The following is a 26,515-nucleotide window of genomic DNA, read 5'->3' as shown; positions in this document are numbered from 1 at the left end:
ATCCGTTGAAATGTAATATAACATTTACTTTTCACAGAAAAAACCTTTCTTAAAGTTATCACTATAGAAAATAGACTCAAATTGTGTCAAGTAGTGCACATTAAAGCTTGGAAACCATGACTGACGATGTAGAGGCACCGAGGCCTTTTTCTCCCCATTGCAAACACAGGGTTATGTTTCAAAGTGAGACAGTCTTCAAGTCTGATTTGTTACAATCGTGACAGTAACAGGTGTAACACGACTACTTTTATTCAGTTCTGCCGCTTCTTCTAATATACAGGAACTCTTCTTAAAAATCTGACCTTCAGCTAGTGAACAATACCAGACTGAAACGTTTTCAGTACTTTTCACTACAGTCATGGAAATTACAGTACACCCTTACGGGGGTTACTTCACAATGTGCTTTTGCTGTACTTTGAGACCAGAATTAAAAATCAGACGGACACAGTATTCAGAGTGATCAAGAGACTTTATTTTCTTTTAGTTGATTCGTCGTGTCTGCAGTGGAGTGGAATTTAAGAAGGAAGGCTCATATCTGGAATGCTGAGATCCTATCCAGTAGACTGTCCTTCACACCGCTTAAATTTCTGCTTTTACTGATTCATAATCTGTAACAGAAAAAGGCCGCTTGTTAAAACTCAGAAACATTATATTGCGCTACGAAAAACCTCAATAAAATTAAAATATTTCCCTTCCAACTACATTTTAAAAATTAGATTGCATCAGTTAGATATGATCGTATCAATTAGATATGGTAAAATTGACTATAGAAGTTATTTTAGATCATTCAGCTTTCTGTAACAAATCACTTGCAGTTGTGTGCCTTGTCCGTTTCGGGTTAGTACTTTGATCAAGGTGGTAGGAGAGGAGGGTGAATCACACCAGAGACCTTCAGCTTGGTAGAGGCTGACTAAAAACACGGTGCCACCAACTGCCACAATTCTAAAACTGCACTTGTTCTGAGACAAACAGTTCTCATTGATTCTCGCGAGCAGTGACCCTCTGTGATTGGCTAGTAGGAGCCTACGGGTACTCACTCCTTCCATCCAGGTGGTGTACGCCGAGACTCGGGTGAAAACGGTGGGTTTCCTCAGTGTGTTGCAGCCGAGGGAGGACACAAAGCTGGTCACGCCATGGACGTAGTAGCGTCCATTGACCTGACAGTTCAGTGGACCGCCGCCGTCACCCTGAAGAGTAACAGACCTTAAGTTAACGAAAGGCAAGTTTTCGGATACGTCGTCTTGATCCTCAGAACCTAAATCAAACCATTTGAGATGTATCACTAGAATTCAAATACCTCTGAAATATTTACACACATTACAATTTCCCTCAATTTAACAGAAAAGTTGTGTTTTATACTTTTGTTCATACTGTAGTAATAAAGGCTGAGTCACCTGGCAGGCAGAGTCACTGCCGCCCCCTGCACAGACCATAGTGGTCTTAACAGTGCTGCCCCACCAGTCACTCCTGGAGCAGGTGCTGTAGTCCACCAGAGGCAGGTACGCCTGCTTCAAAGAGGCAGACAGCTGACCCCCACCTGCAGAGACCAAGGCCGACACAGTCAGGGATGGCTAAGGTGTCACACAGTAAGAACAAATTTCGTTTCAAACATGCATATAGCACACGAAAACACACAGAATGCAGTAAACAGGTAACATGACAATAAAAAATAAGGCTGTAAATCACCCAGGTAAAGTGTTATACTCACTCTGGGTGTAGCCCCAGCCTGTGACGTAGCAGGGGTTGTTGTTGGGCAGGATCTGACCGAATGAGGGCAGAGAAGCCAGCTGCACGTAGGAGTTGAGGGTGGCATCGAAGGACAGACGGAGCAGAGCGATATCATACCTGAGGGGAGGCAAATGAGCCATACGGGTGTTCAGATGATGAAAAAATAACCAAATCACCTTAGTGTCATTTACAGCAAGTCACATAAATACTCCATAAACTCATTTTTTTCTGGTAATTTTTGGCTACCAGGGTTAATGTTTAAGTGTTTGACCAAGATTCTTTACAGGTGACCTGTCTTCACTACCACTTATAATTTTTCGGATATCATGCGTAGGTAGGTACAGGCTCTAGAACCGAATTCATCTCATTTTGACCACTTGCACGGTTTTCACGGCAAAGGAGGCTATGAAAAATGCTGATCACTGCTTTCTTCCACAAACGACTGCTGTACCACTTCATCACTCTGTATTCTGTTTTGAACATAGAACATGCAAATTTTGAGTTGAGTTTTGACTAATTTTACTGTAATTAAGCAAAAAAAGGTCCTACAGTACTTCTCAAATTTTAAGTGAGAAAAGCTCGCCTGGCTCATCCACTCACCCGTTGGCGAGACTGTTGGGGTTCCAGTTGGGGTGTACGTAGAAATTGCTCACAGCGATCGCCTGCTCTGTGCCCTCACTCACATATATGTTGTGATCGCCAAGAACCACTCGCCAAGTCTTTGTTCTAGAGAGCAGTAGGGTACAGAAAACAGAGATTGTTAGGGTGTACAGTCTATGTTAGTGATACACACATGCACCATTTCTAATGAATATAAAAATGAACTTTAGTCATTATAATAGACTGCTACTGGGCTGAGGCCTTTGTTCAAGGTGCCTTACAATGTTACAGTAATCACAAGTCACAAGTATATTCCCTTTTATACAGCAGGGTATTTGTAAAGGAGCAACTCAGGATAGGCACTTTCCTCTTTCTCTCTAAAGAGTTGTTCATACACACCACTGGATGCATGGTCCAAACCCATTATACCGCACAACCAAAGTTACAACACACCAAAGTGCTGCCGTAAGTCTTTTAGGACATGCCAGCTTAGGCCCCAAACTCACGTGTCCACACATTGGGCAGCTGTCATCACCCAGCCTCTCCTGACCAGAGAACCTCCACAGAAGTGGTAGTACCAAAAGTACAAATACTGGTACTGAAGGGAGACCTGAGACACAAAGCAGGAAAAATCCATCAGGTACATTATAATTAACATATTGACCATAAATTAACACATAACTGTTGAGTTAAATGAGCCTCACCAAAAGGGGCTAAACCTTAGTCTCACTTAAAGAGGCCAGTATAGCAAAAGCATTATTTTCAAATGACAAAAAAAAAAAAAAAAAAAAAGTGACGAATGCTGAAATTGACAAAAACATTCAACACCGTTATGTGTCATACCTGCCAGGGCCAAGCATGGGGTTGGGCTTCACTACCCCCCACAACCTTATCTTGCAATGCTTTCATGTATTGGGGCTTTACATTTTGCTCAGCAAGCACTGGGGAAAACCAAAAGACAGTCAACATTAGAACAATGTGAAAACTATCGTGAACCTTGCAAGAAATTGACTAAGATTAGTCAAATGGATTTAACTATGCATACCGATAACGTGACTGAGTGAAAAACTTTGCTGTGGAAAAGACGGTTCTTACCCACTGCTATGAGAGCACTCAGCAGTAGAAACTTCAGCATGTCTGCAGGCCTTCTGGACTCTGTGATGAGCTGGGATTTTCTGACTCACTGATGTATTTGATCCCGGGAGCTCCATATATATAGGTAGCTTGTAATATTTGTGGAATGCGTGTTCTTGGTTTTACTTTTAGTTAGGTCAAAGCCAACTGGTTCAACCAGTCATGTCAACTATTGCCCATGTGCAGGTGTGTTAGAGGACTCAATCATATTTATTGCATATATACTAGATACTATCGCATCGTTTAATTTGCACAAAACGCAGTATTCCTGTCTCTGTGTGTGTATGTGTTTGTGTGCAAAATCCATATTGAAAATGTTTTCGTGGTGCACAGAAATTAAAATGTGCGTTTGTAGCAATACACCAGTTTACAGACTGGTCTGTGTGCACAGACATGTAGTCCCCCAATAAACCTAGGAACTTGAATTATTATTATTTATTACTTGGCTGAGAAGGGGTGCGGTGGTGCAGTGGGTTGGACCACAGTCCTGCTTTCCGGTGGGTCTGGGGTTCGAGTCCCGCTTGGGGTGCCTTGTGACGGACTGGCGTCCTGTCCTGGGTGTGTCCTCTCCCCCTCTGGCCTTACGCCCTGTGTTACCGGGTTAGGCTCCGGTTCCCTGCGACCCCGTATGGGACAAGCGGTTCTGAAAATGTGTGTGTGTGTGTGTGTGTGTGTGTGTGTGTGTATTTTTTAATTATCATCCTAATTATTAACTCCCGCCGCAGACTACGTGCCGTGAGTTTAGAGACTGCCGCATCTTCCTTTTCACGGAGACATCTCTCAGAGACAGAGTTCCAGACGCCGTCATTCACCTAGACGGGCTCGCCTCGTTCCGTGCCGACAGAAATGCAGCTCTGTCTCTGTGCGGTAAGGCTCGCGGTGGTGGCTTGTGTGTTTACATCAACACGAATTGGTGCAAGAGCTCGGTGCTTGTCTCTAGTTACTGCTCATCGCTGTTGGAGTTTGTGACTGTTACATGCAGACCATTTTATCTACTGCAGGAATTCACCACTGTCCGTATAGTCAGAGTATACATTCCCCCCAGCGCAAATGCCTAAGGAGATGCAGTGTGAGCTGTGTGCGGCTATTAGCAAACTGCGGAATGCACACAAGCCAATCTCAAGTCGGTGCGCACTAAATTCCATAAACATGTGGACTTTTCAACGAGAGGGGCAAAGGAGATGGATATTTTTTATACAAACATGCTCGGCACTTTCCGGGCAGAGCCCCGCCCTCACCTCGGGTACTCGGACCACATCTCTATTATGCTGTTCCCAGCATACGGACCGCTCCGCTCGTCAGACGCGCCAAACCGGTTCTGAAACAGATGAAAACCTGCCCAGCAGGAACCATCTCTGCTCCTCAGGACTCCTTTGATCGCACTGACTGGCACATGTCCAGGGATGCTGCAACCAATGATGACTCCACCAACTTGGAGGAATGCATGGCATCAGTGACCAGCTACATCAGCAAGTGCAACGACCACGTCACCGCCTCCAAGACCATCACTACACGCTCCAACCAGAAGCCGTGGATGACTGCCAAGGTGCGTGCATTGCCGAGGACCCGAGGCTCTGCCTTCAAAGCAGGGGACAAGGTGGCCGTAAGAACAGCGAGGGCCAAACTGTCCCGGGCCATCAGAGAGGCAAAGCGCGCACACGGCCAGAGAATCCACAGCTACTTCAAGAACGGCGGCGACACGCAACGCGTTTAAAAGGGCATCCAGGCCATCACCAACCACAGGACAACTTCACCTGCCTGCGACAGTGATGCCTCCCTTCCAGACGCACTGAACAACTTCTACGCTCGGTCTGAGGCGCAGAATGACGTGGCGGCGAGGAAGACCACCCTTCCTCCCAACAACCAGATGCTATGTCTTGCCACGGCTGATGTGAGGAAAACGCTATGCAGAGTCAACCCATGGAAGGCTGCTGGACCAGAAAACATTCCTGGCAGAGGGCTCAGAGGATGCGCAGACTAGCTGGCAGATGTTCTCACTGACATCTTCAACATGTCCCTGAGCAGCGCCGTCCTTCCAATGTGCTTCAAGGCCACCGCCATCGTCCCCTTGCCAAAGATATCTTCTGTGTCCTGCCTCAACGACTTCCGTCCTGTCGCACTCACATCCATTGTCATGAAGTGCTTCGAGAGACTCCTGCTGACGCACAGTAAGATCCTGCTGCCCCCTCACTGGACCCCCTGGACCCCCTGCAATTCGTGTATCGTCCCAAGCGCTCAACAGACGGCGCCATCATCACCAGCCTCCATCTGGCCCTCACCCACCGGGACAAAAAGGACACGTATGTTCAAATGTTGTTCGTAGACTTCAGTTCAGCATTCAGTACAATCATTCCTCAGTACCTGATTGGAAAGCTGAGCCTGCTAGGCCTGAACACCCCCCTTCAGGAGTCCGGATTAGAAGCAGCATCTCCAGCACCAACACACTGAGCATTGGAACCCCCTCCCCAGGGCTGTGTGCTCAGTCCGCTGCTGTCCACTCTGTTGACTCACGACCGTGCAGCAATACATAGCTCGAACCACATCATCAGGTTTGCCGACGGCATGTGTCATCGGCAGAAATGACGAGTCAGCATGCAATGAGGAGGTGCACTGGCTAATGGACTGGTGCAGAGCCAACAACCTGTCCCTGAACGTGGACAAAACAGAAGACATGGTTGTTGCCTTCAGGAGAGCACGGAGCAACCACTCTCCTCTGAATATCGACGGCTCCTCTGGGGATATGGTCAAGAGCACCAAATTCCTTGGTGTTCACCTTGCGGAGAACCTTACCTGGTCACTCAACACCAGCTCCACAGCCAAGAAAGCCCAGCAGCGTCTCTACTTTCTGCCAAGGTGGAGGAGAGCCCATCTCCCACCACCCCCATCCTCACCACGTTCTACAGAGCGACTACAGAGATCATCATGAGCAGATGCATCACCGCCTGGTTTTGAAATTGCAGCATTTCGGACCGCAAGAACCCTGACCCAACCACACATACACACGCACACAGACATGCACACCCAAACTCAACTGAACGCCATTCCATTCCCTTTGCAATTTTTTTTGTTTTACATTTATGTTTGCGTTTTTACAGCATTTATTATCATATTGTAACATATTGTTTTTTTATTGCATGTATTATAAGATATTGTTCTCTTATGTAGCACTATGGTGCTGGAGGAATGTTGTTTTCTTTCTGTTTCGTTTCAGGCTGGGAGGGTTAGTTGCAGCTGCACGTTCTTGTGGACAATGTGTCTTTTGACTCACAGCATCATTTCCCTGTGCACCAGTGTTCCGATAAATGTTTTTGATGAATGCTGCCTGTGTGCTCTTCTTTGCCAGTCCAAACCCAGCAAGGTGTGGTTTCCTCATTGACTGATGTGTTTGATTCTGGGAACTCTATACATGGGTAGCTTGTAATATTTGTGGAATGTTTGTCATGTGTGTTCTATTTTTTAGCTCTTTTCAAAGTCAACTGGTTCGACTGGTCAAATCAACTACTGCCCATGTGCAAGTATGTTAGAGGACTCACATTTCTTACATACATACTATAGCATGGTTTTATTTGCACAAAACACAGTATTTTTGTGTGTGTGTGTGCGCGCGCATGTAAAATCCATATTACAATTTTTCTCAGTTGTTTTCACACACACACACATTTTCAGAACCGCTCATCCCATACAGGGTCACGGGGGAACCGGAGCCTACCCGACAACACAGGGCGTAAGGCCGGAGGGGGAGGGGACACACCTAGGACGGGACGCCAGTCCGTCGCAAAGCGCCCCAAGCGGGACTCGAACCCCAGACCCACTGGAAAGCAGGACCCGGTCAAACCCACTGCGCCACTGCGCCACCACGCCCCTCTTTCAGAAAAAACATATATATATACATATTTGCACTGCAGTCACTGAACTATGCCTTTCATTCACATCTGGCCAGAGAATTTCGTCTACCTCACAACATATATTTTCGCGAGCCATGCATCGTGGGAAAAACGCCATGAATGTTGAATCCATGCTTGACAAGCTTCGGCCTCAATATCTCCACAGGCCTCTTCCATTGCTTGAAGAAGACTTACTTGGCTGTAAGGGTTGCGATCATACACTTTCCATCTCCAACAGGAGAAGAACTCCTCAATTGGATTCAGGAAAGGAGAATATGGCGGAAGGAACACCACCCTGAAATGTGGATGATGCTCAAACCACTCACGCACCAGCACCGAACGATGGAATGGCACATTGTCCCAAACAACTACAAAATCTCGATCCATTTGCTTCCGGTCAACCTGCGGGAAGAGGATTTCATTGAGGGAGTTCAAAAAAATTTGTATCCTTTCGGCGTTGTATGGCCCCAAGACAGCACTGTGTGCCACAACACCCACCAGTAGTTGAAATTGCGGCAGACATGGTGATGTTGCCCCCCCCCGCTGTCCAAGGACATTGACTGTGGCACGATGGCCAATCACATTCCTCTCTCTTCTCCTTTTTTTTGTTGAGATTGAAGCCAGCTTCATCAATACACAGGTACTCAAAATGAGTAGCACTGCTATCCAACTCCAAAATCCTCTAGAGTAAAAAGAACACAAGGTACAATAAGTTAGTGTTTTTTTTTAAAGTAATGGCATTGATTGCAAAGTTTATACTGTATCTGTTGCGGAACAGTCTGGGTTCCCACTTTGACACAGCACTATGCCCAGAGACACCGGAATTTTTCCACTTAGAGTGGAATAGTATATAGACACATAAGATCCAGGAAAACAATATCTTTATATTTAGAGTAAAAGTGCAGTAATTGTGTGGCTTACACGTACTTGAACAAACTGGAATCGCAACTCCGTCACTCCGATAGAGTTCCTCTCAAAGGGCACTTTGTATACCTGCTTCATCCGGACGGCATTTCTCCTTACAACACGATCAGTTGTAGCAAGACTGCATTGCTGAAAATTCTGGAATACTTGGTTGTCCTGTATTATTCTTTAATGGATTTCTTTGAGGAGGATCATGTTGTTCTGGGCCACCATGTCAACAATGGCATGTTCTTGATCAACTGAAAAGAGTCTTGTTCGTCCACCCATACAAATTACAGAGTTTTGCTTGTTGTGTTTCGCAAAATGGTACATAAATGTATGCTAAGCCTTTGAGAATTCTTACATTTTCAGTTTTTTAGAATGGCAAGCTACAAGTATGTTCTTGTTCATGTAGCACCATATTTTTCAAGAGTAATTTCAGTTTCACTTTATTGTGAAGAGCATTCATTTCACTGGAATGATGTAGAGTACTGAACAATATATACAAACAGGAGAGCTACAGAAGCAGCAATAATGCAGTTTTTCCGTGAACCAGTTGTGTGTGTGTGTTTCCATGTTTTTGTGCATTCTAGATTCATGACATTAACAACACTTGTGTGGTCCACATTAGAATGTGCTTTTCCGAAATATTTAAATACCGTGCAGTTTTCATGCCATCCATGTGATGTGTATGACATAGGAAAAATTGTTGGAAAAAAATAAAGCAGAACGCTTGTAGTAAAGAAAAACTGAAACGTGGTGCATCCAAATTGTTTCTTGAAGTTGTAACTGCAAGTTGTCTCTTAACTGGACTTAATTGGCTTCTACCTGTGATTCATTAAAGTAATGACCACATTTTCTAAATAAAAAGTATCAGTGGATGTTATTCTTGGAAATGAGAGGCTTTTGGAGATGCACACTGCTGTGTGGCCCCCTTGTTGAATCAGTGCTAATAAACTGGTAATTGAAAATATCTTTTCAGCGACCTTTGCCTGGTGAATAAGACCCGATGATGGATATTTCATACTTTCAGTTGCAGTGTTGATAATTGCATTGTACCCTAACTGGATCTAGTCTGGAGTGTATTTTTGTTGCACTTCAACAACACGGATCGTATCTGCAATGTTGAGGCCGTATCCAGTTGAGTGTCATTGTGACGCTTGAATTCATGCTTTTAATAACCCATGATCTGTAACAGAAACAGGACACTAATTAACATACATATACATTATAATATGCAATGAAAAACATTACCAGCAATTCACTTGCAATTACCTGCCAATGGAGAATTATTCATTTAGCGGATGCTTTCTCTAAAGCGACTCACAATGTTGAGCTACTTATTATTTATCCATTTATAGAGCTGGGTCACTTTACTGAAGTAATTTGTAGGGCAAAAACCTTGCTCAAGGATGTGATTGCTGAAAGTGGAATTTGAACATGTGACCTTTGGGTCCAAAAGCAGTAGCTCTAACTAAGATAACAGCTATCCCCAGTGCAACTTTATTGTGTCAGTACAGCAAGAGGGATTGAGAGCAGGAAAAATCAGCTTGACAGGCGAAGACCAAAAACATAGTGCCACCAACTGCCACAGTTCTAAAAGTGCACTTGTTCTGAGACAAACAATCCTCACTGATTCTTGTGAACAGTGACTCTCTATGTGATTGGCCAGTTGGAGCCTACAGGTACTCACTCCAGAGCAGTACGGTACAGAAAACAAAGATTGTTAGGGTGTACAGTCTATGTTAGTGATACACACGTACACCGTTTCTAATGAATATAAATATGAAATTTAGTCATTATAATAAACTGTTACTGGGCTGAAGCCTTTGTTCAAGGTGCCTTACAGTGTTTTATTTATACAAATCACAGTATTCCTTTCGATGTTTCTGAATCAGATCCATGATATGAGTAACATGATTTTTTATGCAACTCAAATGAGTTACAATTTAAATGGGAATTAAAGCTTTTGTTTTCCGCACATCCGTTGAAATGTAATATAACATTTACTTTTCACAGAAAAAACCTTTCTTAAAGTTATCACTATAGAAAATAGACTCAAATTGTGTCAAGTAGTGCACATTAAAGCTTGGTGTCACGTTCTCCGCATCTGGCACCTCTGCGACACCTGCCGTTCCCTGATGGGAAAGACTATAAAGAGGGAAACCGAGGAAGCCCAGACGCGGAACCTTGTTTTGCCTCCTTGTTTCCCTGCGAACCGTATTACCGAGAGACCCATTCCGACTTCGACCCTTTGCCTGTTTCTTCCTGACCACGTTCTTTGCCTAGCCCTTTCTATGACGTTTGCTGATCGCCTGCCCCTCGCCTGCCCCTCGACTACGATTATGGATTCTGATTCGGCTTCTGTGCACCTCGATCCGAACACTCTGCACTTGAGTCCGTCCATGCTACACGGAACCGTGACACTTGGAAACCATGACTAATGATGTAGAGGCACCGAGGCCTTTTTTTCCCCATTGCAAACACAGGGTTATGTTTCAAAGTGAGACAGTCTTAAAGTCTGATTTGTTACAATCGTGACAGTAACAGGTGTAACACGACTACTTTTATTCAGTTCTGCCGTTTCTTCTAATATACAGGAACTCTTCTTAAAAATCTGACCTTCAGCTAGTGAACAGTACCAGACTGAAACGTTTTCAGTACTTTTCACTACAGTCATGGACATTACAGTACACCCTTACGGGGGTTACTTCACAATGTGCTTTTGCTGTACTGAGACCAGAATTAAAAATGGATTAAAAATCAGACGGACACAGTATTTAGAGTGATCAAGAGACTTTATTTTATTTTAGTCGATCCGTCGTGTCTGCAATGGAGTGGAATTTAAGAAGGAAGGCTCATATCTGGAATGCTGAGATCCTATCCAGTAGACTGTCCTTCACACCGCTTAAATTTCTGCTTTTACTGATTCATAATCTGTAACAGAAAAAGACCGCTTGTTAAAACTCAGAAACATTATATTGCGCTACGAAAAACCTCAATAAAATTAAAATATTTCCCTTCCAACTACATTTTAAAAATTAGATTGCATCAGTTAGATATGACTGTATCAATTAGATATGGTAAAATTGACTATAAAAGTAATTTTAGATCATTTAGCTTTCTGTAACAAATCACTTGCAGTTGTGTGCCTCGTCCGTTTAGGGTTAGTACTTTGATCAAGGTGGTAGGGGAGGAGGGAGAATCACACCAGAGACCTTCAGCTTGGTAGAGGCTGACTAAAAACACGGTGCCACCAACTGCCACAATTCTAAAACTGCACTTGTTCTGAGACAAACAGTTCTCATTGGTTCTCGCGAACAGTGACTCTCTGTGATTGGCCAGTAGGAGCCTACAGGTACTCACTCCTTCCATCCAGGTGGTGTACGCCGAGACTCGGGTGAAAACGGTGGGTTTCCTCAGTGTGTTGCAGCCAAGGCCGGACACAAAGCTGGTCACACCATGGACATAGTAGCGTCCATTGACCTGACAGTTCAGTGGACCGCCAGAGTCACCCTGAAGAGTAACAGACCTTGAGTTAACAAAAGGCACGTTTTTGGATATCTCATTTTGATCCTCAAAACTTGAATCACACCGTTTGAGATGCATCACTAGAATCTTAACACCTTTAAAATATTTACGTACACACAGACACACATTTTCGGAACCGCTTGTCCCATACGGGGTTGCGGGGAACTGGAGCCTACCCGGCAAAACAGGGCGTAAGGCCAGAGGGGGAGGGGACACACCCAGGACGGGACGTCAGTCCGTCGCAAGGCACCCCAAGCGGGACTCGAACCCCAGACCCACTGAAGAGAAGGACCTGGTCCAACCCACTGCGCCACCGCACCCCCCAAAATATTTACAGATATGAATATTTCCATTGATTTATCAAAAAAGTTATGTTTTATACTTTTGTTAATGTTGTAGTAATAAGGGCTGAGTCACCTGGCAGGCAGAGTCACTGCCGCCCCCTGCACAGACCATAGTGGTCTTAACAGTGCTGCCCCACCAGTCACTCCTGGAGCAGGTGCTGTAGTCCACCAGAGGCAGGTACGCCTGCTTCAAAGAGGCAGACAGCTGACCCCCACCTGCAGAGACCATTGCAGACACAGTCACAGATAGTTAAAGTGCCACAAAGTGAGAACAAATCTCATTTTAAACATGCATATAGCACACGAAAACACACAGAATGCAGTAAACAGGTAAAATGACAATAAAAAATAAGGCTGTAAATCACCCAGGTAAAGTGTTATACTCACTCTGGGTGTAGCCCCAGCCTGTGACGTAGCAGGGGTTGTTGTTGGGCAGGATCTGACCGAATGGGGGCAGAGAAGCCAGCTGCACGTAGGAGTTGAGGGTGGCATCGAAGGACAGACGGAGCAGAGCGATATCATACCTGAGGGGAGGCAAATGAGCCATACGGGTGTTCAGATGATGAAAAAATAACCAAATCACCTTAGTGTCATTTACAGCAAGTCACATAAATACTCCATAAACTCATTTTTTTCTGGTAATTTTTGGCTACCAGGGTTAATGTTTAAGTGTTTGACCAAGATTCTTTACAGGTGACCTGCCTTCACTACCACTTATAATTTTTCGGATATCATGCGTAGGTAGGTACAGGCTCTAGAACTGAATTCATCTCATTTTGACCACTTGCACGGTTTTCACGGCAAAGGAGGCTATGAAAAATGCTGATCACTGCTTTCTTCCACAAACGACTGCTGTACCACTTCATCACTATGTACTGTGTTTTGACAACAGAACATGCAAATTTTGAGTTGAGTTTTGACTAATTTTACTATAATTAAGCAAAAAAAGGTCCTACAGTACTTCTCAAATTTTAAGTAAGAAAAGCTCGCCTGGCTTATCCACTCACCCGTTGGCGAGACTGTTGGGGTTCCAGTTGGGGTGTACGTAGAAATTGCTCACAGCAATCGCCTGCTCTGTGCCCTCACTCACATATATGTTGTGATCGCCAAGAACCACTCGCCAAGTCTTTGTTCTAGAGAGCAGTAGGGTACAGAAAACAGAGATTGTTAGGGTGTACAGTCTATGTTAGTGATACACACATGCACCATTTCTAATGAATATAAGTATGAAATTTAGTCATTATAATAGACTGCTACTGGGCTGAGGCCTTTGTTCAAGGTGCCTTACAATGTTACAATAATCACAAGTTACAAGTATATTCCCTTTTATGCAGCAGGGTATTTGTAAAGGAGCAACTCAGGATAGGCACTTTCCTCTTTCTGTCTAAAGAGTTGTTCATAGAGACCACTGGATGCATGGTCCAAACCCATTATACCGCACAACCAAAGTTACAACACACCAAAGTGCTGCCGTAAGTCTTTTAGGACATGCCAGCTTAGGCCCCAAACTCACGTGTCCACACAGTGGGCAGCTGTCATCACCCAGCCTCTCCTGACCAGAGAACCTCCACAGGCATGGAAGTACCAAAAGTAGAGAAACCGATACTGAAGGGAGACCTGAGACACAAAGCAGGAAAAATCCATCAGGTACATTATAATTAACATATGGACCATAAATTAACACATAACTGTTGAGTTAAATGAGCCTCACCAAAAGGGGCTAAACCTTAGTCTCACTTAAAGAGGCCAGTATAGCAAAAGCATTATTTTCAAATGACAAAAAAAAAAAAAAAAAAAAAAAAGTGACGAATGCTGAAATTGACAAAAACATTCAACACCGTTATGTGTCATACCTGCCAGGGCCAAGCATGGGGTTGGGCTTCACTACCCCCCACAACCTTATCTTGCAATGCTTCCATGTATTGGGGCTTTACATTTTGCTCAGCAAGCACTGGGGAAAACCAAAAGACAGTCAACATTAGAACAATGTGAAAACTATCGTGAACCTTGCAAGAAATTGACTAAGATTAGTCAAATGGATTTAACTATGCATACCGATAACGTGACTGAGTGAAAAACTTTGCTGTGGAAAAGACGGTTCTTACCCACTGCTATGAGAGCACTCAGCAGTAGAAACTTCAGCATGTCTGCAGGCCTTCTGGACTCTGTGATGAGCTGGGATTTTCTGACTCACTGATGTATCTGATCCTGGGAGCTCCATTTATATAGGTTGCTTATAATATTTGTGGAATGCGTGTTCTTGTTTTTAGTTATGTCAAAGCCAACTGGTTCAACTGGTCAAGTCAACTATTGCCTATGTGCAAGTGTGTTAGAGGACTCAGTCATTTTTCTAACATATATGCTACATAATACACACACACACACACACACACACACACACACACACACACACACACACACACACAAACACACATAGCCTGAAACCACTTGTCCCAAGTGGGGTCACAACAAGCCAGAGCCTAACCCGGCAACACAGGGCGCAGGGTTAGAGGGGAAGGGGACACACCCAGGACGGGATGCCAGTCCATCCCAAGGCACCCCAATCAGGACTGGAACTCCAGAGCCGTCCAAGTCCATCATGCCAAGCCACTGCGCCCCCTTATATACTACTGTATTTACTATATAACATATACTGTATACTATATACTACACTATAGTATGGTTTTCCTTGCACAAAACACAGTATTGTGCAAAGTCTGTGTGTGTGCAAAATCCATATTAATAACATTTTTGTGGTTCACAAAAATTAAAATGTGCGTTTGTAGGAATACACCAGTTCACAGACTGTGTTTTGTGTACAGACATGTTGTCCCTAATAAATCTATGGACATGAATTATTATTATTACCTGTTACTTGGCCAGGGCTTTTTCCAAGGTATCTGACATTTTTTTTATCTGACATTTATTTCTGACAAGCTTTTTATTATTTTAAATGAAAGTATATTTCGATTTATGTGGCAGCACATTTCATTAAAAGAGTAATTTCATTCATTCATTCATTCATTCACATGCCGTCATAAGCTCCGAACTCACTTGTTCACACAGCTGGCAGCTACCATCACGAAGCCTCTCTAGACCAGAAAACCTTCACAGGTGGGGTAGCACGAAAATATAAACAGGTACTGACAGAATACCTGAGTGAGAGAGCAGACGGAGGTCTCAGGTATATTACGTTTCCATAATTATTCATTTGACTTAACCTCCAAAGTCAAGTACAGTACAATATAAAATAAATGCAAATTTCAAATATCAACAAAAAGTGACAGAGGAAAACTGAAGGTGAAAATACTGAAACTGACTAAAACATGGATCACTGGTGTGTGTTATAACTGTCAGGGTCAGGCACTGGGTGGGCCAAATTTACCTATGACCCCTTCCTCCACTGCATCAAAGTAATACAGCTGTGGCTTGGACTCAGCGAACACTGCAGAAAAGCAAGGGACATGAACTACTACCGTATTTATATGTTAAGAGGAAGGCTATGAAAGCTGCTGTTACAGCTGTGGACAGGGCATCTAGATGGCTGTGGATCAAGAAAGGTGAGCTGTGGGTTCAGGGTAGCACTGCCTGGACAAAGGCTGGGACCTAATCAACCCTGATCAGGTTGCCTGGGGAGGGGTGTCTGATGCAGAAAGGCCCAAAACGCCTGGTGACCCCTGGTTGCATGACTGATGATGTGTCCACGTGCATCACAAGATGTATGATATCAACTGAAAAAAATTAATTTACATTGAAATTTATATTTATTCATTTAGCAGATGCTTTTCTTCAAAGCGATGTACATCTCAGAGAAAAATAAAATTTGTTGAATGTACACCAAGCGTGTTAATTCCCTTTGTTTTCATCCGATTCAAAGCTAACCAGTCATTTCTCCTGTATCTAAAAGATGACACAGAGTTTGCCTGACCTCTCTATGACTCATTTCACTGGTGTTTTGTAGTGTTAAGTCTCTTACCTTGCAAGATAATCAAAAAATGCGCACATGACAAGCAGTGACATTTTGGGGCAGTTTTTCTCTGTAGCTACATTTTTTCAAACTGATGCAGAATTGAAAGAAAACAAAAGTGCAATTCACCGACAGATGAAAAGATAAAGACGCAGACACATGCTTCTGAAAGTACAGCCACTTAGTCAAACACCACCATACATTACACAACTAGCAGTGTATAGAGTTAATACACACACATTTTCAGAACCGCTTGTCCCAGACGGGGTCACGGGGAACCAGAGCCTACCTGGGAACACAGGGCGTAAGGCCGGACGGGGAGGGGACACACCCAAGACGGGACGCCAGTCCGTCGCAAGGCACCCCAAGCGGGATTCGAACCCCAGACCCACTGGAGAGCAGGACTGTGGTCCAACCCACTGCGCCACCGCACCCCCCGTATAGAGTTAATAGAGAATCCAATTTAAACTGATATTGTAGTACAAGTTTATGAAGTAGATGGGAGACCTAAAGAGGAGTGGGTCGGACAGAGCTTTGTTTTGAGACCCCTCTTGAATATTGAGATGCATTCAGCAGTTCTGAGTCTAAGAGGGAGATCATTCCACTACATTGAGCACAGCAGCCTGACTGTGGTGTAGCCAGTGATAAGACTGCAGGAATCAGGGAGCAGATCCGTTGATGGTTTTGAAGGCCGTAACTAGAGTTGTGAACTACAGGTAGTCAATGGACAGACATAAAACAAGGAGAGACACGGGAATGCGTTGGTAGGTTGAACACACCTTGTGCAGTAGCATTCTGAGTCAACAGGAGAGGTCTGATGGTGGAAGCTGGAAGGCCAGACAGGAGGAAGTTGCAGTAGTTCGGTGGATATCACCATGGCCTGGAGCAGAGGTGGCATTGCGTGTGTTGTGAGATAAGGGTGGATGCTGCGGATGCTCCAATGGTGCAGGTGAAATAAGAAAGTTTTCCAGTTTGAGAGAGTTCCCAGAAGGGATTTGCCATTTTGGAGATGCTGAAAAGACATCCAAGTAGAGATGTCTGAGGTTCAAGCTGTGATACATAAGGACATGTCTGTACCTGCTGGGGGGAAAAGAATAGGCAATTAGTAGGCAATGAAGGCAGTTATTGAGCCAAGGAAAGAGGCAGAGATTAAGATTAGGGTGTCTTGTAGAGCACCAGTTGAAAAGGGCTGTGGAGAAGACAGGGAGTCACCTCAGACCAACTGGTATGATCTACCCAGTAGGCAGAACTCTAACCATTTCAGTGCTGTTCCTTTGATGGCTAGCTGCCCCAGAGAAAAAGGTAGAATCTGGTAGCTGACAGTATCCACTGCTACAGAAGGCCAAGGAGAATAAGAATAAAGGTATCTGGTTATAGGTGCATGTTCCAGAGTTATTGACAGAATAGGGAGAAGAGAGACCTGCCTGTAATTCTGGACTGAGTCTAGATCCAGAGAGGGTTTCTTTAACAAGAGAGAGATGTGGGCAGTTTTGAAGGCACCTGGGAAGCAACCAAAGAGCGAGGAATTATTAATAGGAGAGATCAAAGAAAAAAGTTGCAGAGAAATTATCTATAGGGCAGGTGAAGAGATGCAATCAAGAGAAAAGGTGCTAGGTCTGGATAAGAGTAGAATGTCTGTGATTTCACCTTCTGATAAAGGTTGAAATGCAGAGAATGAGACTTTGCTGGAAATTCTACCATGGTTTGAAAAGGCAGGTGCCAAGAACTTGGCAGTGATGGAATTCTCTTTGCTTCAACAGAATGAGGCAAAATCAGCAGCGAAGGAGGAGGAAAGAAGAGAAGGATGGGTGAAGAGAAAAGAGAAAGTGAAAAAAGGGTTATATGGGAGTTATTGGCTACAGACAAGTTTATTCTGGAAGAAAGTAGTGGTTGGCTCGGGAAAGAGAAGAGTTAAAACTATAAGATATGACTGAACGTGAGAAAACTGCAATCTTTATTTGCTTGCTATTATCTTGCACAGTTTGTTCAGCTATCGATTTTACGGTAGCTTGCAGCAACATATGAGAGGATGGATCATGTTTGCATGATAATTTGCAGTATTTTTTGACGAATGTATCATTTTTTTGATCAGATCCTTTGCGTATCATGAACCAATAAAAAAGTCTTTAAAATAGTCTTCTGAGGATGTATTCAGTCAATTACTGTATAACTGAGCAAGTGTGTGAAACACTGGTGTCCAACAGACAGCAATTCATATCAGTGAGCGATATGAGGATCTGTGTGGTCAGTGTGTGTGCTGTGATCATACAGTTTTTTCCACTTTCTGCAGTTCGATGACATGTTGAACACCGACCTCATTCATTATGCCTCAGTGATATGTGCGGTTTCCAGCAGTTTATACATAAACATTGCACATTTAAAGCTGCAGCATCAGAATAATCACCTTTTTATCTAATTGCAGTACTCACTTCTTCAATATATTATTAATCATAACTATCTAAGTTTCTAAATGATTGATGTTGTACAGTTCATCGTTTTGGCTTAGTTTATTTGCAGGTTCTGCCCAGAAGATAATAGTAAAAATCCCTGCATGGGTTGTGTTAAGCTTTCCCTTCCCTGTTAAGGAGCTCAGCAACAATTTAAAATAATATGAGGCCTTTTAAAAACTAGTCTTTTCTTTGTGTCTCTTCAGGTCTGATGATTGTCTGCGTTTCACTGTTTAAGTGTTTTTGTTTATTTGGTCTCATATATGTTACATTTATTGTATGCGGAGTCCAAATGTGTTTCCAGTTCATCTGCTGATCATTAATGTGTCTGAAAAGACAAGAAATTCCAAATAGCCAAAGCGAACCAGTTGCACAATGCCATTAGAAGTGAATGAAAAATAAAATGCTTATTCTTGTCATTATTTTCTTAAATAACTAAAATGGATTTAATACCAAAAGGAATCTTAAACTAAAAAAAAAACTTAAAAATACTAAAGTAATGTACAGTTAGAAAAAATATTTATGCATTGATTTATGCCTTTTTGTTTTCCTCAACTAGAAAATGAACACCAAAACTTTAATTTTGGGTTAAACAGGCTTTCTCTATGGGTGATGGTCAGTCATTCATGGACTTATGTATTTCGGGGGTCTAGCAACCTACACCCTATGAAAAACAGTGATGACAGTGCAGTATTTGAAAGTGTGTGCAGTTAAGTTCAAAAATATGAAACTGGTTTCTGTCATTTTGAACTGCCTTTGTTATACCTCTCACACATATCCTGATGCAGACATCCTGGACTCTGTGATGAGCTGGGATTTTCTGACTGACTGATGTATGTCATCTTGGGAGAGCTGTATATAGGTAACTTGTAATAATTAATTAACTTATTTGTATAAGTATACCAACCAATGTCTACAACTGCTTGTTATATCTCTCACACATATACCATAATTACAGTGTAACACCACAGAACACAGTATTTCTGTATGCGTGTTTTCATTTTTTTGTGTGTGGATCCATGACATCAATAACATTTCTGTGGTCCACAACACTGAGAATGCACTTTTACAAACTATTTAGATATTTGTGGAATGTACAGTATATTATGTGTTCTTTGTCATAATTACCATCAGGATCAAGCAGTCCAACCAGCCATTTCCCATGTATAAGTCTACAAGAGAACTGTTATCCCTCTTAAACATGTATCATGGTTACACTGTGAAATCACAGTTTTATTTATACAAAGCATGGTATTTCTTTCAATGTGCATGAGCTACATCCATGATATTAACAATATTTGTGTGGTTCACAGAAATTAAAATGCGTTCTTGTAGCAATGCAAGTGTACAAGCTGTGTTACGCACACATATTTCTAATGAATGTAACTATGAACTTCAGTTATGATAGTTTACTATTGCTTAGCTAAGACTTTCCTTTGAGAATTCTTATATTTTCAGTTTTTTATTATCATAAGCTAAGTATGTTCTTGTTTATGTAGCAGCACATTTTTCAAGAGTAATTTCAGTTTCAATTTATTGTGAAGAGCGCTCGCTTCACTGGAATGACGTACAGCACTGAACAATATGTACAAACAGGAGAGCTACAGAAGCGGCAAAAATGCATTTTTTTTGTGTGAACCAGTTCTGTGTGTGTGTGTGTGTGTGTGTGTGTGTGTCTGTTTCCATGTTTTTTGTGTGTTCTATATTCATGACATTAACAACACTTGTGTGGTCCACATTAAAATGTGCTTTTCCAAAAGATTTAAACACTATGCAATTTCCATGCCATCCATGTGATGTGTATGACATAGAAAAAATTGTTGGAAAAAAATGAAGCAACTGTTGCAGAAGCAGAATGTTTGTAGTATTTTTTATTGGTTTCTCTGTTCGGACATATCCACACAGGGCCGCTGTCACCGTACTAGAACACAAAGGATGGGTATGCAGCTACTATTTCTTTGTTGATTGGAAGTTTTTTGCTTTTCTTCCTAATGTGGCTGGCTTACTCTGAAATTTATATCTGTTATACCTCCAATACTGTATAATTTACTACAATCTTGTTGTGTTATTATAGTGAGAGCATATTAATAAAAAATTTAAATTCTTTGCTCTAATGGTCATCAAGATTAAGACCAAAGTCTTCAAGTAGCCCAGCCAACCACTGATCATTTGCAAGAGGATTCAGTCATACATATTATCCATAAACTATAGTACAGTACAGGGGGTGCGGTGGTGCAGTGGGTTGGACCACAGTCCTGCTCTCTGGTGGGTCTGGGGTTCGAGTCCCGCTTGGGGTGTCTTGCGACGGACTGGCGTCCCGTCCTGAGTGTGTCCCCTCCCCCTCCAGCCTTACGCCCTGTGTTGCCGGGTAGGCTCCGGTTCCCCACGACCCCGTATGGGACAAGCGGTTCAGAAAATGTGTGTGCGTGTGTGTGTGTATAGTACAGTACAATACTACAGTTTTATTTACACATGACAGTATTTCTGTCCATGTATGTGTGTTTTTGCATGTGTTTTGTTTGTGCTAACATATTAATAAAATTTGTGCGGTTCATAACAACTAGAACGTGCTTTTAGATGGTTTGTGACCTTTGTGGAATGTATGACGTCTGTTCGTTGCCGTAGCGATCATCATCATTGGATGACTGATCTTCTGATCTCCATACAGTTGTCAGACTCTGCAAAACCTCTCCAAATCATTCACCTCCCATTTCCATAGTTATTCATTTAACCAACCTTCATTTCCAGAGGCAGGTGCAAAGTCAATAACAGAAATATAAATTATTAATCTAAGTAAACACTAAAGTACACCTCATCATTTCTGGTCAGGCTACTGATTTGAGGCTGTCTGATGTTGAAAGACCTGAAACACCAGACCCCAAGTTACATCTCTGATGATGTGTCCAGGTGCATTGTGAGGTATACAATTAAAAAGAGTCTGTAGCCTCTAATGTTGAACATAAGCGGCCTTGAAGAAATATTCAAACCTCTTGAGAGTAATCAACATTACCTGGATTACAGATTATACTTACATACATTTTTCCAATCAGTATTTTTATTGTGAAAATTGTCAAAGTCAAAATAATTTATTTGTTTACTGATAGTTTAAAGGAAAAGAAAAACTGAAATGTGGTGCATCCAAATTGTCTCTTGAAGTTGTAACTCCAAGTTGTCTCTTAATTGGACTGAACTGGTTTCTACCCATGACTCATTAAAGTAACAACCACTTTTCTAAATAAAAATAGCATCAGTGGGTGTTGCTCTCTGAGATATAAACTGCTGTATGGGTGCTTTTGTGGGATCAGTGCTAATAAAATGAGTATATCTTATCAGTGTTATATGGACAGTTATGTTCTAGCTTATTTAAAAAAAAAAAAAAAAAAAAAGTCACCTTAAGCTGTTTATGCTTCATGTCTTAGAGGGTATCATTGTTGGGTGATTCAGTGGTGTGACAGGTTGTTTCTTTTCCTCAGTTTCTGGACTTAAGATTCCCATGAAAGTCATGATACATAGGCACAGGTGGTTTTCTTTCAAGCGCAAACCCTATGTTTTGTTTGAAAATTGACTTTAATGTTAAAGTTGGGACAGTGGTTTGCTGTGTTTAAAACTAGAACAAATTTAACACAATGATCAGCATTTCACAATTTCTAATGCTATGGAGGCTTTTTCCTAAAGATTGGACCTTTACCTCATGAATAAGACCTGAAGAAGGATATTTCATACTTTTAGCTAGAGTACTGAAAATTGCATTGTACTCTAACTGCATCTAGTTTGGAGTGTATTTTTGTTGTACTTAACTGCTGGAACTAAAAGTGGAATACAAATCAGATGGACACAATGTTCAGAGTGATCAAGAAACTTTACAGTATGTCAGTTGATCTGACATGTCTGAAGTGGAGAGAAATTTGTGAAAGATGGATCATATCTTCAATGATGAGAAAGTATCCAGTTGAGTGTCATTATGACACTTGACCTCATGGTTTTAATAACCCATAATCTGTAACAGAAACAGGACATAAATTAACATACACACCATACATTATAATGCGCAATGAAAAACATTAACAGCAATCCACTTGCAATTATCTACTAACTTACAATTATTCATTTAGCTGGTGCTTTTCTCTGATGTGACTCACAATGTTAAGTTACTTATTTATCCATTTATACAGTTGGGTCATTTTACTGGGGTAATTTTTAGGGCAAATACCTTGCTCAAGGGTACTATTGCTGAAGGTGGAATTTGAATCTGTGACCTTTAGATCCAAAAGCAACAGCTTTAACTGCTAAGATACCAACTGCCCCCAGTTCAACTTTATTGTGTCAATTACCTCAATCCAGGTTAGTACAGCAAGAGGGGATTGAAAGCAGAAAAATTCAGCTTGAAAGCCAATGGCCAAAAACACAGTGCCACCAACTGCCCCAGTTGTAAAAGTACACTTGTTCTAAGACAAACAATTCTCATTGGTTCTCGTGAATAGTGACTCCGTGTGATTGGCCAGTAGGAGTCTACAGGTACTCACTCCTTCCATCCAGCCGATGTAAGCTGAGACTCGGGTGAAAACGGTGGGTTTCTTTGGCGTGTTGCAACGGAGGGAAGACCCAAAACTGGTCACACCATGGACATAGTAACGTCCTTTGACCTTACAGTTCAGTGGGCCACCAGAGTCACCCTGAAAAGTAACAGACTTTGAGTAAATAAAAGGCAAGTTTATGGATACCTGATGGAGTGTTCCTACACAATTTCAGAAGTATTAATTGGATTTAAGCAGCTTTTAAAAAACACATAGCCATAAATCACTTTCATCAAAAAGTTAAATGTTTCAGACTTTTTCATAATAAATCAGTGTCAGGTGAGTTCACTGCAGTGACAGTAGTAAGAAGGGCTCCCTCACACTGCATCCAGAGTTCCTGGAGCCTCCTGCACAGACCATGCTTTTCTTGACTATGCTGCCCCACCAGTCACTCCTGGAGCAGGTTTCATAGTTCCTTACAGGTAAGTAGGCCTGCTTTAACACATCAGATAGTGGACCGCCAGCTGGAGAGATGAAGGTAGATGAGTCACAGAGGATGACAGTTTAAGACAGTGAGAGAACAGCTCTCACAGCAGAAGAGACCGGCACACCAGAGAACACACTATTAGGTAAACAAGTTAAAGAATAATGAATTAGACCCAGATTAACACTGGTAAAGGGCTGCTTGATTATTCTCACTCTGGGTGCTGCCCCAGCCTGTGATGTAGCAGGGGTTGTTGTTGGGCAGGATCTGTCCTGGTGTGGGTAGAGAAGCCAGCTGCACGTAGGAGTTGAGGGTAACATTGGAGGAAAGACGAAGCAGAGCAATATCATCCCTAGGGGAGGTAAGTGAGCCATACAGGTGATCACATAACAAAAATTCTCCTTAGTGTGACAGGACTTTAAAGTCTATATACCGTGTGTGTGTGTGTGTATTTTGTAAACTCATTCTTTGTTGACTTTTAGCTGTCCTATGTGCACTTGTTGTAAAAACAAATTGTTGTATTTGGGTGTATTTGTGTTTAAGTTGTTTGCACTGTCTTAAAATTCTAATAAAAAGCCTCCATGTGTAACATAACATTTCCACCACTCAGTTTTTCAGATATCATGACACATCCGTAAGCATACGTCGTAAAGTCGAATTTAAGTCGCCACAGTCACAGTTCCCATGGAAAGGCAGAGTACAGAAATAGCTCACAATGCACATTCCTGGGTTGTTAATACAGGGAGAACATGCAGACTCTGCATGCCATGACCTGGATTTGAACATATGCTTGAATGTGCTGCTTGGATGCTGTTGGGGTACCACTGTGCTGCTCAGAAAGTCCACATCTCAATTTCAAAACGTAACACATTGATTTAGACAACAGTGGAAAATTTCACTGTATTTTTGTAGGCTAATTTCAGTATATTTCATTTGATGTAAAAATGGGACGTGGTGGCACACCGGGTGACATTGGTATGTCAAAGCTCTTTAGCTGCTCAGGGAGACTGCAGTTGACATGTTTCTCCCCGTGTTTGCACCCCCCACACACACAAAAGAAGACACCTGCAAACCAGTTCTGTTCCTCCCTTACCACACAAACAGCATCAGTGGTTGTGGTGAGTCATGATGAGCTTGATGGCATATACAGTAACAACTATTAGGCAAAAAAAAAGAGGCTCTATAGCACTTCCCATATATAAAGTGAGAAAAACTCTTCTGACTCGTCCACTCACCCACTGGAAGCATTGTTGGGGTCCCAGTTAGGGTGTATGTAGATGTTGGTCACCCTGACCACCTGCTGTGTTGGCTCATTGGCAGTGATCTTTTGAGCTCCAAGAACCACTCGCCACACCCCGAAACTATAAAGTAGTACAATATGCAAAACTGAAGGTATTAGGGCATGTGTTACAGTCTGTTTTCCATAAACGTATGTAATTTCTAATAAATTAATCAATGAACTTCACATATTATTGGATACAGATTTTGTACAAGGTGTCTTACAAAGTGTTGTGTGGTGGCGCAGTGGGTTGGACCACAGTCCTGCTCTCCGGTGGGTCTGGGGTTCGAGTCCTGCTTGGGATGCCTTGTGACGGACTGGCGTCCTGTCCTGGGTGTGTCTCCTCCCCCTCCGGCCTTACGCCCTGTGTTACCGGGTTGGCTCTGGTTCCCTGTGACCCCGTATGGGACAAGCGGTTCTGAAAATGTGTGTGTGTGTGTGTGTAGTACCACAGCAGAATGGGGGTTTAAAGTAGAGAGCTTGAGTTTGCAAATACACACACACACACACATTTTCTGAACCGCTTGTCCCATACGGGGTCACGGGGAACCGGAGCCTACCCACTAACACAGGGCATAAGGCCAGAGAGGGGACACACCCAGGACGGGACGCCAGTCCGTCACAAGGCACCCCAAGCAGGACTCGAACCCCAGACCCACCGGAGAGCAGGACCTGGTTCAACCCACTGCACCACCACACCCCCCAGCTTGTAAATAAATAACAATAAATCACAGGAACTGAACTCACATAGACACACAGTGGGCAGCTGTCATCACCCAGCCTCTCCTGACCAGAGAACCTCCACAGTTGTGGTAGTACGAACCACGTGACAGGTACTGAAGGGAGATCTGGGAGAGAACAAGACTTCAGGTACATTATATCTCCATAATTATTCACTTAAATGACCATCACTTAAAGGGGCATAAACCTCACTCTCACTTATAGAGGCCAGTAGAGCAAAAGTATTAATTTCCAGTGATGACCAAAAAAAAAACTGAGAGGGGGTAAACAGAAGGAAAGAATTCTGAAACTGACAAAAACGTTCAACACCGGTATGTATTTTACCTGCCAGGGCCAAGCATGAGGTTTGGCGACACTCCCCCCCACAACCCTGTCTTGCAATGCTTCCATGTACTGCGGCTTTACATTTTGCTCAGCAGGCACTGGGGAAAACCAAAAGACAGCCAACATTAGAACAATGTGAAAACTATCGTGAACCTTGCAAGAAATTGACTAAGATCAGTCAATGTAACAATGTATGTAACAAGGCATACTGGTAATGTGATTGAGTGAAAATCTTTGCTGTAGAAAAGAAGGTCCTTACCCAGTGCCATGAGCGCACTCAGCAGTAGAAACCTCAGCATGTCTGCAAACCTTCTGGACTCTGTGATGAGCTGGGATTTTCTGACTCACTGATGTATTTGATCCTGGGAGCTCTATATGTACAGGTGGCTTGTAATATTTGTGGAATGTATGTCATGTGTGTTCTTGGTTTTAGTTTTAGTGATTTCAAAGCCAACTGGTTCAACCAGTCATGTCAACTATTGCCCATGTGCAAGTGTGTTAGAGGACTCAATCATATTTATTGCATATATACTAGATACTATCGCATGGTTTAATTTGCACAAAACGCAGTATTCCTGTCTCTGTGTGTGTATGTGTTTGTGTGCAAAATCCATATTGAAAACGTTTTCGTGGTG

General features: G+C 42.7%; 3 protein-coding genes across 3 annotated transcripts; all 3 read right to left on the bottom strand.

Annotated features, from left to right (window-relative positions):
• Positions 1 to 450: 450 nt before the first annotated feature.
• Positions 451 to 3,517, bottom strand: LOC114909344 (elastase-1-like). The gene is made up of 8 exons (XM_029247877.1): positions 3,424 to 3,517; positions 3,172 to 3,269; positions 2,835 to 2,938; positions 2,329 to 2,454; positions 1,709 to 1,845; positions 1,395 to 1,537; positions 1,038 to 1,187; positions 451 to 608 (listed from the first exon to the last, which is right to left on the bottom strand). Exons 1-8 carry the CDS (start codon positions 3,461 to 3,463, stop codon positions 594 to 596), a joined length of 813 nt encoding a protein of 270 aa, XP_029103710.1. The 5' UTR covers positions 3,464 to 3,517; the 3' UTR covers positions 451 to 593.
• Positions 3,518 to 11,069: 7,552 nt separating this feature from the next.
• Positions 11,070 to 14,310, bottom strand: LOC114909341 (elastase-1-like). Its single transcript, XM_029247845.1, has 8 exons — positions 14,230 to 14,310; positions 13,978 to 14,075; positions 13,638 to 13,741; positions 13,132 to 13,257; positions 12,512 to 12,648; positions 12,198 to 12,340; positions 11,616 to 11,765; positions 11,070 to 11,186 (listed from the first exon to the last, which is right to left on the bottom strand). The coding sequence occupies exons 1-8, from the start codon at positions 14,267 to 14,269 to the stop codon at positions 11,172 to 11,174; spliced, it is 813 nt and encodes a 270-aa protein (XP_029103678.1). The 5' UTR covers positions 14,270 to 14,310; the 3' UTR covers positions 11,070 to 11,171.
• A 7,814-nt stretch (positions 14,311 to 22,124) lies between these two features.
• On the bottom strand, positions 22,125 to 26,214 carry LOC114909339 (elastase-1-like). The gene is made up of 8 exons (XM_029247843.1): positions 26,140 to 26,214; positions 25,881 to 25,978; positions 25,563 to 25,663; positions 24,772 to 24,897; positions 23,752 to 23,888; positions 23,434 to 23,576; positions 23,062 to 23,211; positions 22,125 to 22,535 (listed from the first exon to the last, which is right to left on the bottom strand). Exons 1-8 carry the CDS (start codon positions 26,177 to 26,179, stop codon positions 22,521 to 22,523), a joined length of 810 nt encoding a protein of 269 aa, XP_029103676.1. The 5' UTR covers positions 26,180 to 26,214; the 3' UTR covers positions 22,125 to 22,520.
• Positions 26,215 to 26,515: the final 301 nt, after the last annotated feature.

The sequence above is a fragment of the Scleropages formosus genome, chromosome 22, assembly GCF_900964775.1.
Source record: "Scleropages formosus chromosome 22, fSclFor1.1, whole genome shotgun sequence".
NCBI lineage: Eukaryota > Metazoa > Chordata > Actinopteri > Osteoglossiformes > Osteoglossidae > Scleropages > Scleropages formosus.
Note: the sequence above shows the minus strand (reverse complement) of the source record. Positions and strands in the feature narration are given on the sequence as shown.

Excerpts from the sequence above, each read along its gene's own strand:
- LOC114909344 (XM_029247877.1), bottom strand. The coding sequence starts at position 3,463 with ATGCTGAAGTTTCTACTGCTGAGTGCTCTCATAGCAGTGG. Across the intron at positions 3,270-3,423 it reads GAGTGCTCTCATAGCAGTGG|TGCTTGCTGAGCAAAATGTA; the intron begins GTAAGAACCGTC and ends GGTTTTCCCCAG. Across the intron at positions 2,455-2,834 it reads GCTGCCCAATGTGTGGACAC|AACAAAGACTTGGCGAGTGG; the intron begins GTGAGTTTGGGG and ends ACTGCTCTCTAG.
- LOC114909341 (XM_029247845.1), bottom strand. The coding sequence starts at position 14,269 with ATGCTGAAGTTTCTACTGCTGAGTGCTCTCATAGCAGTGG. Across the intron at positions 13,742-13,977 it reads CCCATGCTTGGCCCTGGCAG|GTCTCCCTTCAGTATCGGTT; the intron begins GTATGACACATA and ends TTTGTGTCTCAG. Across the intron at positions 12,341-12,511 it reads AGGCTGGGGCTACACCCAGA|GTGGGGGTCAGCTGTCTGCC; the intron begins GTGAGTATAACA and ends TGGTCTCTGCAG.
- LOC114909339 (XM_029247843.1), bottom strand. The coding sequence starts at position 26,179 with ATGCTGAGGTTTCTACTGCTGAGTGCGCTCATGGCACTGG. Across the intron at positions 25,979-26,139 it reads GAGTGCGCTCATGGCACTGG|TGCCTGCTGAGCAAAATGTA; the intron begins GTAAGGACCTTC and ends GGTTTTCCCCAG. Across the intron at positions 25,664-25,880 it reads CTCATGCTTGGCCCTGGCAG|ATCTCCCTTCAGTACCTGTC; the intron begins GTAAAATACATA and ends GTTCTCTCCCAG.